This window comes from Coregonus clupeaformis, chromosome 15 (genome assembly GCF_020615455.1).
Source record: "Coregonus clupeaformis isolate EN_2021a chromosome 15, ASM2061545v1, whole genome shotgun sequence".
Classification (NCBI taxonomy): Eukaryota; Metazoa; Chordata; class Actinopteri; order Salmoniformes; family Salmonidae; genus Coregonus; species Coregonus clupeaformis.
In genome coordinates this window covers 63,085,102-63,097,968 of record NC_059206.1, presented here as the reverse complement: position 1 = coordinate 63,097,968, position 12,867 = coordinate 63,085,102, and the positions used below count along the sequence as shown (strand labels likewise).

General features: G+C 41.2%; 1 protein-coding gene across 1 annotated transcript; it reads left to right on the top strand.

Moving 5' to 3' along the window:
- LOC123492609 (snRNA-activating protein complex subunit 3-like) lies at window positions 1-10,959 on the top strand. Its single transcript, XM_045225273.1, is given in 10 exon segments — window positions 1-255; window positions 601-684; window positions 830-911; window positions 1,348-1,452; window positions 1,709-1,858; window positions 2,651-2,733; window positions 7,085-7,243; window positions 10,395-10,435; window positions 10,438-10,501; window positions 10,702-10,959. Coding segments are annotated over 10 exon segments (1,146 nt in total). The 5' UTR covers window positions 1-25; the 3' UTR covers window positions 10,850-10,959.
- Window positions 10,960-12,867: the final 1,908 nt, after the last annotated feature.

The following is a 12,867-nucleotide window of genomic DNA, read 5'->3' as shown; positions in this document are numbered from 1 at the left end:
ATTTTTACGTCATTTAGATGAAAAAATGGCGGCGGGCAGCAGCTCAAACGTGAACGAAAATATTCCCGTTTTTGAATATAAAGACATAAACACCAAACCATTCCACGTTGGCTCATTCAGAACCGCATGGCTTGAGAAATTGAAACGAATTGACTATTCCTACGAGGAAAAATACGAAGAGACTCAAGATGCCGACTTTGCAAAGGAGATGGGAATCGCACCAGAAACGTTGGATGAACTGAAAGCTATCTGCAGGTTTGTACAGTAAGGGTTAGTTATACATGTATTTGGGACACTAGTTAGCTGGATAGCCATTGTGTCAGTCTAGTTGACAAGCAGTAACTTCTCAATATGCTAGTTATCGTTTGTCAATAATAAGATGTTTGGTGATGAACTTCAGAGTCTGTAGTAGTGGACTAGGGATATAATTTAGGGGGGCAGGAAGGATCTTCCCTTTGTTTTTGTTTTGTGACCCATTTTAGAATCTTGGTCAAAACTAATTGTATCAGAGATGTTTTTTATAAAGTAGAGGTTCAGACTTTTTGCTGTCAAATTACCTATATTTTTTCCGTAATCTTCACATGGTCGATTTTTTTCCAGCATTGACAATCTTCGCTGTCAACCTGAAGAGGAGCCCCTTGACACCAACGTTGTGCCACCTGACCCCACTCTGCAAACACTAATGTCAAACATTACAACATTTTACTGTCATTTTACTATTCAAATTACATCCTAGACCATTTAGACATAATGCACCAATTCCATGTTCTGCAGATAGATACTCAATCACTGCATTAAAAAAGTGTTGCCTTGTTCGTGGTTCTGACAGACAGAGAAAGAAGAAGCAGGATTACAAAGACACCCTGAGGATCGATAAGATAAGCAGAGTTGACCACTACCAAGATGAACTGGTGAGTTATACCCCGTGAAAGTAACCACCCCTTCCGCTTTACTTCCGTGGGCTTGACGATTATATAATTGTAAGTAATTTAAGATATATAAACTTATATTCGTGTTTGAGGATGAATTTACTTCTACCGGGTGTTTGCGTCGGAGACCAGTGCGTTAAATTTTTTTGTCCATTGAATACCATTCAAAAAGCCTACAAAAGTTCAAAAACTTCCAAGGCTACTTCTGGAAAAACGCCGCTCACTTGCAAAGAGTATAACCTGTTGATGTGACCTTGACTTGTAGCGTGACTGACACCCCAGCAGTCTACACACCCAGACCCTTGGGTCATATTCTTCAGTTTGGTGCCTAATGAACATGACCCACAAGAGCTAAGATGGGCTGTTTTTAGACATTTGATTGACTTGTGTGTGTGTGTGTTTTTGTTTGATCTTCTAGGAGAGCCTAGCAGTGGGTAAAAGGCCTGAGGACCTTGTTGACTTGGTGCCAGAAGGGGAGATCATTTTGAGCATCAACGTTCTCTACCCAGCCATATTTGAGAGAGTACGTGCCGCTTTCACTTCTTCGATGCCAAGTCTCTGTTGGAATTTTCAACTTTTGGTGATTCTCACAATCTCCATCATTAGACACAACAATATTGCCTATTAATATAATTTATACCATGGCATTGTTGAATACTTGTTTCAGTTTGGCTTGAAAGGCATTCTAGAGCGTGCATTATTTCCCTATAACGCACGTTATATCAGCACGGTAGAATGTTTTTTGTATCCATTGTGTGGCCCTCTCTGCTCTCTTCCAGTTTAAGTATGTGAGGCCCCACATGACCTTTCAGATGCTGGGCTCCCATAGGCTGGTGGACCTGAGGGATGCTATCTGCTGTATCAGCGACCTGCAGGTCTTCGGAGAGTTCAGCAACACGCCCGACATGGCACCGGACTTCATCAGCAAGGTGACACGCGCACACACAAAGAGATACTCACGCTCAAACCATACTATTGTGATGGTAGGTGGGTGCTTATATTTTCCTGTTTCACACATGTACAAGTGTGTATTATATGCATATGTGTGAAATGGAAATGTGTTTTTTGCATATCCCAACTCCCCTGAGACACCCTCGGAAAGTGGGGTCATGCTCAGGGTCAGCGGCGACCCTGGAGCAATTAGGGTTAAGTGCCTTGCTCAAGGGCACATCAACAGATTTTTCACATTGTAGGCTCGAGGATTCGAACTAGCGACCTTTTGGTTACTGGCCCAACGCTCTAAAGGCTAGGCTACCGTCGGAATGTAAATCTACAGTCAGTAGACAGTTCGTCTTAAATAGTCGACCCTTACATCACGAGCAGTGCACAACAAACTAATAAATCCAATTGTTAGATGCTACCACCCTACTTCCAAATCAAAACCAAACATTTAGTAGATGCCAGTAGATTTCTTGTGCACTGCTCGGTGATGTAAAGGACAACTTTTCAAGAAGAACTGTCTACTGACTATGGATATACAGTACATTCCGACGTGGAACACGTGCTGCTTCACAGGTACAGTCATTGATTGTGAGTCTTGAACACATTTGCTATGGCATACGATTAGACCACATCTTATTCATACATTAGATAATAAGGAGGTGTACATTTGGGCTACTCAGCCACATACTCAGACACCCTCATAGAGAAAGTATAAGCCTACGTAATAGGACTTGATCATCATGTTGGTGTTGGGTGAACCTTTTCACTGTCTGTTTCAGGATCACTTCAAATCCGCCTTCTTCTACTTTGAAGGGGTCTTCTACAATGACATGCGTCACCCTGAGTGCCAGGACATGAGCGAGTAAGTGTCTTTCTTGCTCTCTCTTTCTCGCTTTTGCTTTCTCTGACATCTATCTGTCATCTCCATCATCCCCTCTCGCTACATCTACTGGACTGACTGAACTATCATCCCCTCTGGTATCTACTGGACTGACTGAACCATCATCCCCTCTGGTATCTACTGGACTGACTGAACCATCATCCCCACTGGTATCTACTGGACTGACTGAACACTTCAGACTAGGCTAACTTGAACTCTCACCTTAGCTGATCCTGCTGACTCTACCGTAGACTGCCATTGAATTAAAATTGAGAGAACATCCGTGGAAATGGGCCCGTAGAAGCCAGGGGGTAACCTGAAAAAGACAAAACAGGCTTGTTATATTGCAGAGACAATACTGTAGAGAGTGAGAGGTAGGGGCAGATCCGCATATTAGGTTACATCAGGACTATACTTTTTTCAGCCATATAACTTTATATTGGACTGGAGATGAGAATTTGGGGAGGTATTAGGTGAAGAACATTGCATTCGGTTTGCCTATCTATGACCCAGACACAACTCTATGGCTGGGTTAACCTTGGGGATGTGACAGCAGAATAAACAGAGATGTGTTAGATTATAATGGGCCACAATCCAATTCATTAATATGCCAAACCAGGCCACTACAAGACCCACTGGAAATTAGAAAAGTATTTCTACGTGCTCCCCTCTCATCCACTTAGCATTTGATTGATGATGAACTGGAAACAACCTTTAAGCCAGAGTATAATCAAAACTATTTTCTCAGACAAGGCTAGTAGAAAGCATACTGAACAAAAATATAAACACAACATGTAAAGTGTTGGTCCCATGTTTCATGAGCTGAAATAAAAGATCCCAGAAATGTTTCATACACACAAAAAGCTTATTTCTCTAAAATGTTGTGCACACATTTGTTTACATCCCTGTTAGTGAGCATTTCTCCTTTGCCAAGATAATCCAATTGTTAGGTTCTAAAATAAACAGAGTAAAACTCACGCAAGACTAGGAAAAGCTCAAACCAAGTTTATTCACCCAATGGGTGAAACAGCTGAAAAGACGTTTACAGTACCAGTCAAAAGTTTGGACACACCTACTCATTCAAGAGTTTTTCTACATTGTAGAATAAAAGTGAAGACATCAAAACTATGAAATAACACATATGGAATCATGTAGTAACCAAAAAGGTGTTAAACATATCAAAACATATTTTATATTTGAAATTCTTCAAAGTAGCCATCCTTTGCCTTGATGACAGCTTTGCACACTCTTGGCATTCTCTCAACTAGCTTCATGAGGTAGTCACCTGGAATGCATTTAATTTAACAGGTGTGCCTTGTTAAAAGTTAATTAGTGGAATTTCTTTCCTTCTTAATGCGTTCGAGCCAATCAGTTGTGTTGTGACAAGGTAGGGGGAGTATACAGAAGATAGCCCTATTTGGTAAAAGACCAAGTCCATATTATGGCAAGAACAGCTCAAATAAGCAAAGAGAAACGACAGTCCATCATTACTTTAAGACATGAAGGTCAGTCAATACAGAAAATGTCAAGAACTTTGAACGTTTCTTCAAGTGCAGTTGCAAAAACCATCAAGCGCTATGATGAAACTGGCTCTCATGAGGGCCGCCACAGGAATGGAAGACCCAGAGTAACCTCTGCTGCAGAGGATAAGTTTATTAGAGTTAACTGCACCTCAGAAATTGCAGCCCAAATAAATGCTTCAGAGTTCAAGTAACAGACACATCTCACCATCAACTGTTCAGAGGGGACTGTGTGAATCAGGCCTTCATGGTTGAATTGCTGCAAAGACACCACTACTAAAGGACACCAATAAGAAGAAGAGACTTGCTTGGTCCAAGAAACACGAGCAATGGACATTAGACTGGTGGAAATCTGTCCTTTGGTCTGATGAGTCCAAATGTACAATTTTTGGTTCCAACCGCTGTGTCTTTGTGAGACGCAGAGTAGGTGAACGGATGATCTCCGCATGTGTGGTTCCCACCGTGAAGCATGGAGGAGGAGGTGTGATGGTGTGGGGGTGCTTTGCTGGTGACACTGTCAGTGATTTATTTAGAATTCAAGGCACACTTAACCAGCATGGCTACCACAGCATTCTGCAGTGATACGCCATCCCATCTGGTTTGCGCTTAGTGGGACTGTCATTTGTTTTTCAACAGGACAATAACCCAACACACCTCCAGGCTGTGTAAGGGCTATTTGACCAAGAAGGAGAGTGATGGAGTGCTGCATCAGATGACCTGGCCTCCATAATCACCCGACCTCAACCCAATTGAGATGGTTTGGGGGATGAATTGGACTGCAGAGTGAAGGAAAAGCAGCCAACAAGTGCTCAGAATATGTGGGAACTCCTTCAAGACTGTTGGAAAAGCATTCCAGGTGAAGCTGGTTGAGAGAATGCCAAGAGTGTGCAAAGCTGACATCAAGGCAAAGGGTGGCTACTTTGAAGAATTTCAAATATAAAATATGTTTTGATATGTTTAACACCTTTTTGGTTACTACATGATTCCATATGTGTTATTTCATAGTTTGGATGTCTTCACTTTTATTCTACAATGTAGAAAATAGTAAAAATAAAGAAAAACCCTTGAATTAGTAGGATGTGAATGTGTCCAAACTTTTGACTGGTAGTGTATATTTATACCCTCTTTCTAGGCGGAGACCCCTCCTTGCACATCTGGACAGCCAATACATCTCTCTGTTGCTAGGCAGGAACTCGAGTGGCAACTGTTCCTTCTCACTTCGTCTGACCTGACCTCGGCCCGCATTCCTCACTCCTCCCTAACTCACGGCTGTCCTACCTTATCAGTGACTGAAACAAGACTGTTTCCCTTCTCCTCTCCATAGGATACATGAGATTTAACAATAACATGTTCTGACAGAATGTAAACTTTCTGCCCTCCCCTTTCTCACTCAGTAACTTTCCATACACCTAGTTCTTATCCACCCTCCATTGTTCTAATATGGTAACATGAATAAGGATATTTCAAGTTAGAACCCAACACCATCCACCTGACAGGTGTGGCATATCAAGAAGCTGATTAAACAGCATGATCATTACACAGGTGCACCTTGTGCTGGGGACAATAAAAGGCCACTCTAAAATGTGCAGTTTTGTCACACAGCACAATGCCACATGAACGTTTTGAGGGAGTGTGCAATTGGCATGCTAACTGCAGGAATGTCCACCAGAGCTGTTGCCAGAGAATTGAATGTTAATTTCTCTACCATAAGCCACCTCCAACGTTGTTTTAGAGAATTTGGCAGTATGTCCAACCGGCCTCACAACCGCAGACCACGTGTAACCACACCAGCCCAGGACCTCCACATCTGGCTTCTTGACCTGCGGGATCGTCTGAAACCAGTTACGGACAGCTGATGAAACTATGGGTTTGCACAACCGAAAGATCTCTGCACAAACTGTCAGAAACCGTCTCAGGGAAGCTCATCTGCGTGCTCGTCATCCTCACCAGGATCTTGACCTGACTGCAGTACGGAGTCGTAACCGATTTCAGTAGGCGAATGCTCGATGGCCACTGGCACGCTGGAGAAGAATCCTGGTTTCAACTGTATCGGGCAGATGGCAGACAGCATGTGTATGGCGTCGTGTGGGCAAGCAGTTTGCTGATGTCAACGTTGTGAACAGAGTGCCCCATGGTGCAGTGGGGTTATGGTAGGGGCAGTTATAAGCTATGGACAATGAACACAATTTCATTTTATCGATGGGACTTTGAATGCACTGAGATACCGGGATGAGATCCTCAGGGCCATTGTCGTGCCATTAATCCGCCGCCATTACCTCATGTTTCAGCATGATAATGCACGGCCCATGTCGCAAGGATCTGTACACAATTCCTGGAAGCTGAAAATCTCCCAGTTCTTCCATGGCGTGCATACTCACAAGCCATGTCACCCATTGAGCATGTGTGGGATGCTCTGGATCGACGTATGACCGCGTGTTCCAGTTCCCGCCAATATCCAGCAACTTTGCACAGCCATCGAAGAGGAGTGGGACAACATTCCACAGGCCAGAATCAACAGCCTGATCAACTCAATGCGAAGGAGATGTTGTTGTATCTGTGACCAACAGATGCATATCTGTATTCCCAGTCATGTGAAATCCATAGTTTAGGGCCTGATTTATTTATGTCAATATGAACTGTAACTCAGTAAAATCTTTAAAATTGTTGCATGTTGCGTTTATTTTTGTTCAGTATAAATTAAGATTAATTTCCAAAGCGTGTTTTCTGGGTGTTGAAGTTCATTTCTCTTCCTCTCTACTTTCTACTGTACTTTTCAAATTGGACAATAAAGTTGCATTGTATTGTATTTCCAGGACCACCATTGATTGGGCAAAGACTAGAGACTTCCCCACGTTCCACAAGGCCAAGATGGAGGACACCAGGTTCTACGACCTGAAGGTGAAGGTGGGCTACCCCTACCTCTTCTGTCACCAGGGAGACTGCGAGCACGTTGTCATCATCACCGACATCAGGTCAGAGGTCATATTTTGTCATTCATATTGATCATATTGATACCTGGATGTTGAGCTTTGACTTGGTGTGTTGTTCCCCCCCCTACAGTGAGCTTCAAAAGTATTGGGACAGTGACACGCTTTGTTGTTTTGTCTCTGTACTCCAGCACTTTGGATTAGAAATGATACAGCTATGAGGTTAAAGTGCAGACTGTCAGCTTTAATTTGAGGGTATTTTTATCCATATCGGGTAAACCGTTAAGAAATTACAGCACTTTTGTACATAGTCCCCCCATTTTAGGGGGACCAAAAGTATTGCGACAAATTCACGTAAAGTAGTAAAATATTTAGTATTTGGTCCCATATTCACAGCACGCAATGACCACATCAAGCTTGTGACTCTACACATTTGTTGGATGCATTTGCTGTTTGTTCTGGTTGTTTCAGATTATTTTGTACCAAATAGAAATTATGGTAATAATGTATTGTGTCAGTTTGGAGTCACTTTTATTGTAAATAAGAGCTAGCATCAACATTAATGTAGAAACATATTATAAATATATTTACAATAAAAGTGACTCCAAAATGACACAATACATTATGTACCATTAATTTCTATTGGGCACAAAATAATCTGAAACGCAACCAAAACAAACAGCAAATGTAAGAGAGAGCATAGTAGACTGTTGCTGTCAAAAAGTGATTGATGTGCTTTGCTGTGTCCTTTTGGTTGACCTCTTAATGACATCCTCCGGATGGGGCACTATATTTATTGTCATTAGGTAACTTGATAGTGCACCTGTTTCTTTGAAGTAAAAAATGTGTTTGAACTTGTTGATCTCTTAGTGACATCCTCTCAGGTGATGTGTAGTGAACTTGTTGAACTTAAAGAGATGGGTGCAGGGGTTGGTGTCAGGTTACAAGTAGGGGTATTTACAAGCAGCTACAGGGTCTGCAAGCTCGGGACTTAATAAATCACTCTCTCCTCCTCTCTAGGTGTCTAACAGATAACGCCTTAACGCATTCAATATTGTGACCCTAGGTTCACAACATGCTTAATGACTTGGGTACCCACAATGTACCCACCTAAAAAAGATAATTGTACTCTTATAATAATAATAATAATAATAATAATAACTCTTTAACGATGTGCCCTTTACTAATGACTGAAACAGATAATTTTACCCCCTTAATAACCTTTTACTGCAGTGGGCTAAATCAGGGTCACACAGAGGTTCTTGGTAGTCTTAACAAGACACCAGTACCATGTCAGATATAGAGTTTACATTTATTCAATTTTGAGTTTGCGTCCCAAAATGACACTTTGTCTCTGAATGGCCTTGAGGGCCCAGCCAGAGGCCGGACTTGAACCCGATCGAACATCTCTGGAAAGACCTGAAAATAGCTGGCAGCGACGCTCCCCATCCAACCTGACAGAGCTTGAGAGGATCTGCAGAGATAAATGGGAGAAACTCCCCAAATACAGGTGTGCTAAGCTTGTAGCGTCACACCCAAGAAGACTCGAGGCTGTAATCGCTGCCAAAGGTGCTTCAACAAAGTACTGAGTAAAGGGTCTGAATACTTATGTAAATGTGATATTTCAGTAGTTAAAAAAATAAAAAAAATATATATATATATATATATTTGCAAACATTTCTAAAAACCTGTTTGTCATTATGGGGTATTGTGTGTAGATTGAGGGGGAAAAAACTATTTAAGGCTGTAACGTAACAAAATATGGAAAAAGTCAAGAGGTCTGAAATACTTTCCGAATGCACTGAATGTACAAAGTGTGTTAATACGCTCAAATTAAAGCCGACAGTCTACACTTTACTTTTGGAACTCGCTGTATCTATGAGGAATCAATGTGTCAGAAATCAGGTCACCTTACTCATATCAGTGCTGTGTGTCAATAGTCAATACTGTGAAGAAGGCTAGATTTCTGATAAGGCAGCAGGCCAGGGGAAAGTGCTGCCCTTTCTAGATGAATAGGATCAATTCACTTCTTTGATCAATTCACTCACATGATAAAGAGCCTAGAGGCTTTCAAAATGTCATCGTTCTGAGACTGATTTGATTTGTTTAAGTATTTTTAGCATTCTTCTGACTGGTTTTCTTTGCTGCAGGCACTGTAACTGTGCATGAAGGCTGGTTTTGTGGCATAGCGGTGTGATGTTTCCAAGAAGGACTCTGCCTCAGTGCTGCCAGTGAAACAGTTCCCAAACTGTGCTGGTTCAGATATCCCATCACTTTGTCCTTTTTCAGCACGGTTTATTTATTTAACCTTTATTTTGACAGGGAGTCAATGCTGAGACCAAGGTCTCTTTTCCAGATGAGCCCTGTTTAACACAACAATACATATCAAAATTACAGTATACACAAATTATGATAGTGTTTTGCTTTTTATGTATTGTTGTGTAGTTTAAAGACACATTCTTCAGTAAAATGATCTCCTAGGAGCCGTCAAATGCCCCAGGCCAGTGTTTTTCCAAACTCGGTGCACGTTTTGGTTTTTGCCCTAGAACTACACAGCTGATTCAAATAATCAACTAATTATCAAGCTTTGATAATTTGAATCAGCTGTGTAGTGTTAGCGCAAAGAACAAAATGTGCACCGAGTTTGGGAAACAGTGCCCTAGGCCTACAGCACAGGGGTCAAACTCATTCCAAGGAGGACAGTGTCTACGGGTTTTCGCTCCTCCCATGTACTTGATTGATTAATAATAATAATAATATGCCATTTAGCAGACGCTTTTATCCAAAGCGACTTACAGTCATGCGTGCATACATTTTTCTTTGTGTATGGGTGGTCCCGGGGATTGAACCCACTACCTTGGCGTTACAAGCGCCGTGCTCTACCAGCTGAGCTACAGAGGACCACATTAATTAAGGTTAATTAAGGTTAGTAATTAGTGAGGAACTCCCCTCACCTGGTTGTCTAGGTCTTAACTGAAAGGAAAAACAAACACCAGCATACCGTAGGCCCTCCATGGAATGAGGCACCAATTCTTCCTATTTGTAAAGTGCATTGGAGATCATTCCACACGACAGGTGAAAGGTTCCAGCAACTATGGTGGATACGTAACAGGGCTAGTTCAGTACAGTTTGGCTCATTAGTGTGGACATGGTATGTACGTTTTTTTTATTTTTTCCCCCTGCCCAATGTTTCTAGACTGGCCCATAAGGATGACTGCCTGGATAAGAAACTGTACCCTCCCTTACCCACAAGCACAGGGTCATGACCAGAAAGTGCGCCGTGTGTAACGTCTACATCGGCAGGTGTGTAGAGACAAAATGTCCCCCACAATAAAAGATAATCATTACTTGGGTTATGAGTTTTCCCTGTTTACATGACCTGGCCAAAAAAAACATATCCCTAGTAATTGACTGTACATTAGTTTTAAAAATGATGAGTTAAAGAATTATCTGGCACGGAAGTTGTCAGTGTACTAACTGGCCTTTTTTTGTTTCGTTTTCAGATGGTTAACCACAAATGATCCATTTGCCCCAAATGACCCGTGTCTCTTCTGTGAGCGGTGCTTCCGCATGCTGCACTATGACAAGGAAGGAAACAAACTAGGACAGTTCCTGGCCTACCCTTATGTGGACCCTGGTGCCTTCAACTGAGACTGAGCTGCCCACATTCTACTAACCTTTCTCCCATCTACTGCTGGGCAGTATTGGCACATAGGGAGGAGGTTTTCTATTTTCTGTTGGAATTAAAGCACTTTACCTACTGTTTTTCTACTTTCATCTTGATTGGGATTCACGGTCACATGGAAATGTTCTGGTTAATAAAGCATTTTTGGGGGGTACATTTGCAGTGATATTTTTCTGTAGTCGTCTAGAATTGTAAAGCTCATATTGAGAACGTTAGTTTAGGATTGATGAACCTTCAGTGGTGAACTGGTGACGTCACCAGTTCATGCTACTCATGATGAAAAGTTCACATGAACGATTATAGCTTTTACGAAGTATTGGTTTCACAAATTAAGCTTCTATGGACAGTGGGACAATACCCTTCTCTTATACATTTGAAACCCCACCTCTTTAAGGAATACCTGGGATAGGATAAAGTAATCCTTCTACCCCCACCCCCCCCAAAAAAAAAAAAATATATCGTAAAGTGGTTATCCCACTGGCTATAAGGTGAATGCACCTATTTGTAAGTCGCTCTGGATAAGAGCGTCTGCTAAATGACGTAAATGTAAATGTAACACCTGTAGTGCCTCTGGCTAGGGAGTTGGATAGCACTGTATATCTTGCCCTGCGACAGCTCGGAGTGATGGTGACTTGGAAAGGCACTTTAGCAACATCTTTATTCCATTGAAGTGTTTTGAATCGTCTTAACCGATCTGTTAAGCTAATGATGGCCATTTGTTTAGACCCGAAAGCTCAGATCTGAGAAAAGATTACGCAAATACTTGTTTTCCATGTGACTATTGTTGTGACCTGTGAAAAGATAACCCGTCGACTTGACACTACAGTACCATTGATTGAAGCAGCTTCACTTGAACACATACAGATGAGGTCAATTATATTGGCACCCCCTTGTACTTTACAATAGAGCAGAATGTTGTTTTCTCTTAAACATGTTGAATGGCTATTTTTACCCTGTAGGCACCTGCAACTTACCACAGGTGAGACATTACTCTGTTAACCAGAATCATTGCCTCCAACCAAATTTAATGCATTTTGAATAAGCTAGTCTAGGCCAGTTTTGATTTGGACCTGTGAAGTGTGAACAAGTTTTTAATTTAAACTTATTTTTAGAATAAATAGTGAATCATGCAAGGGTGCCAATATATTTGACTGCATCTAAAAACTAATAATTAATCATTTGTTTCGATAAGCAAAATAACTGAATATCAATCAATTAATGTAGTTACTGACAAAAGGAATGTTATTGAACCATTGCTTTATTTAAAGGAGGCAAAAACAGGCTTTCAGACAGGCACAAAAATACTCTTATTTACATCAATGTCAGCAAAATGGAGGACTTAAAAACACATTTAAATGTGGGTGTGCGAGAAAAAGAAAAGCACTTTATTGGCAAAATAAACTGTCACACTGGAGTAGTATTTCCTTTCTGTGCAAGAACATTCTGAAAAAAATATGTACACCTACTCTAGGAGTAATATTGGTCAGTATTGATTACATTTACTAAACTAACAAGTAATACAAAGACTCCTCTACCAGTAACTACCGTATATGTAGTCTTACCATACATCATCCATCTTGTATAATTGGGAGAATTGAGTTGAACTGAAAGATATTGGGATGTCAAACGTTAAGTGATTCTAAAAACAGACTATCTGGTCAAATATTCCAAAACAGAATATACAGCTTCGTTGACCCACTCCATTTTTGCCATGACCTTCTCAAACATGATATGGTCAACATTTCACTTTTAGTAGAATAGTTTAAACAAACAATATGAGGTCAGGGATGGGTTAGATATGCCTGTATTAAACTAACAATATATCTTCCTTATGGAACCACTTTTTACTACCATCAGTTTAAAAACAGCCATAGTTAAATCGTTAAAAGAAATCTAAAATAAGACTATGGAAGACACTGCTCTGTAAGGTTTTAGAAGGACGTGGGTGTGCAAACCAGAAAAGAGCCTGGATTTGTACTATTTG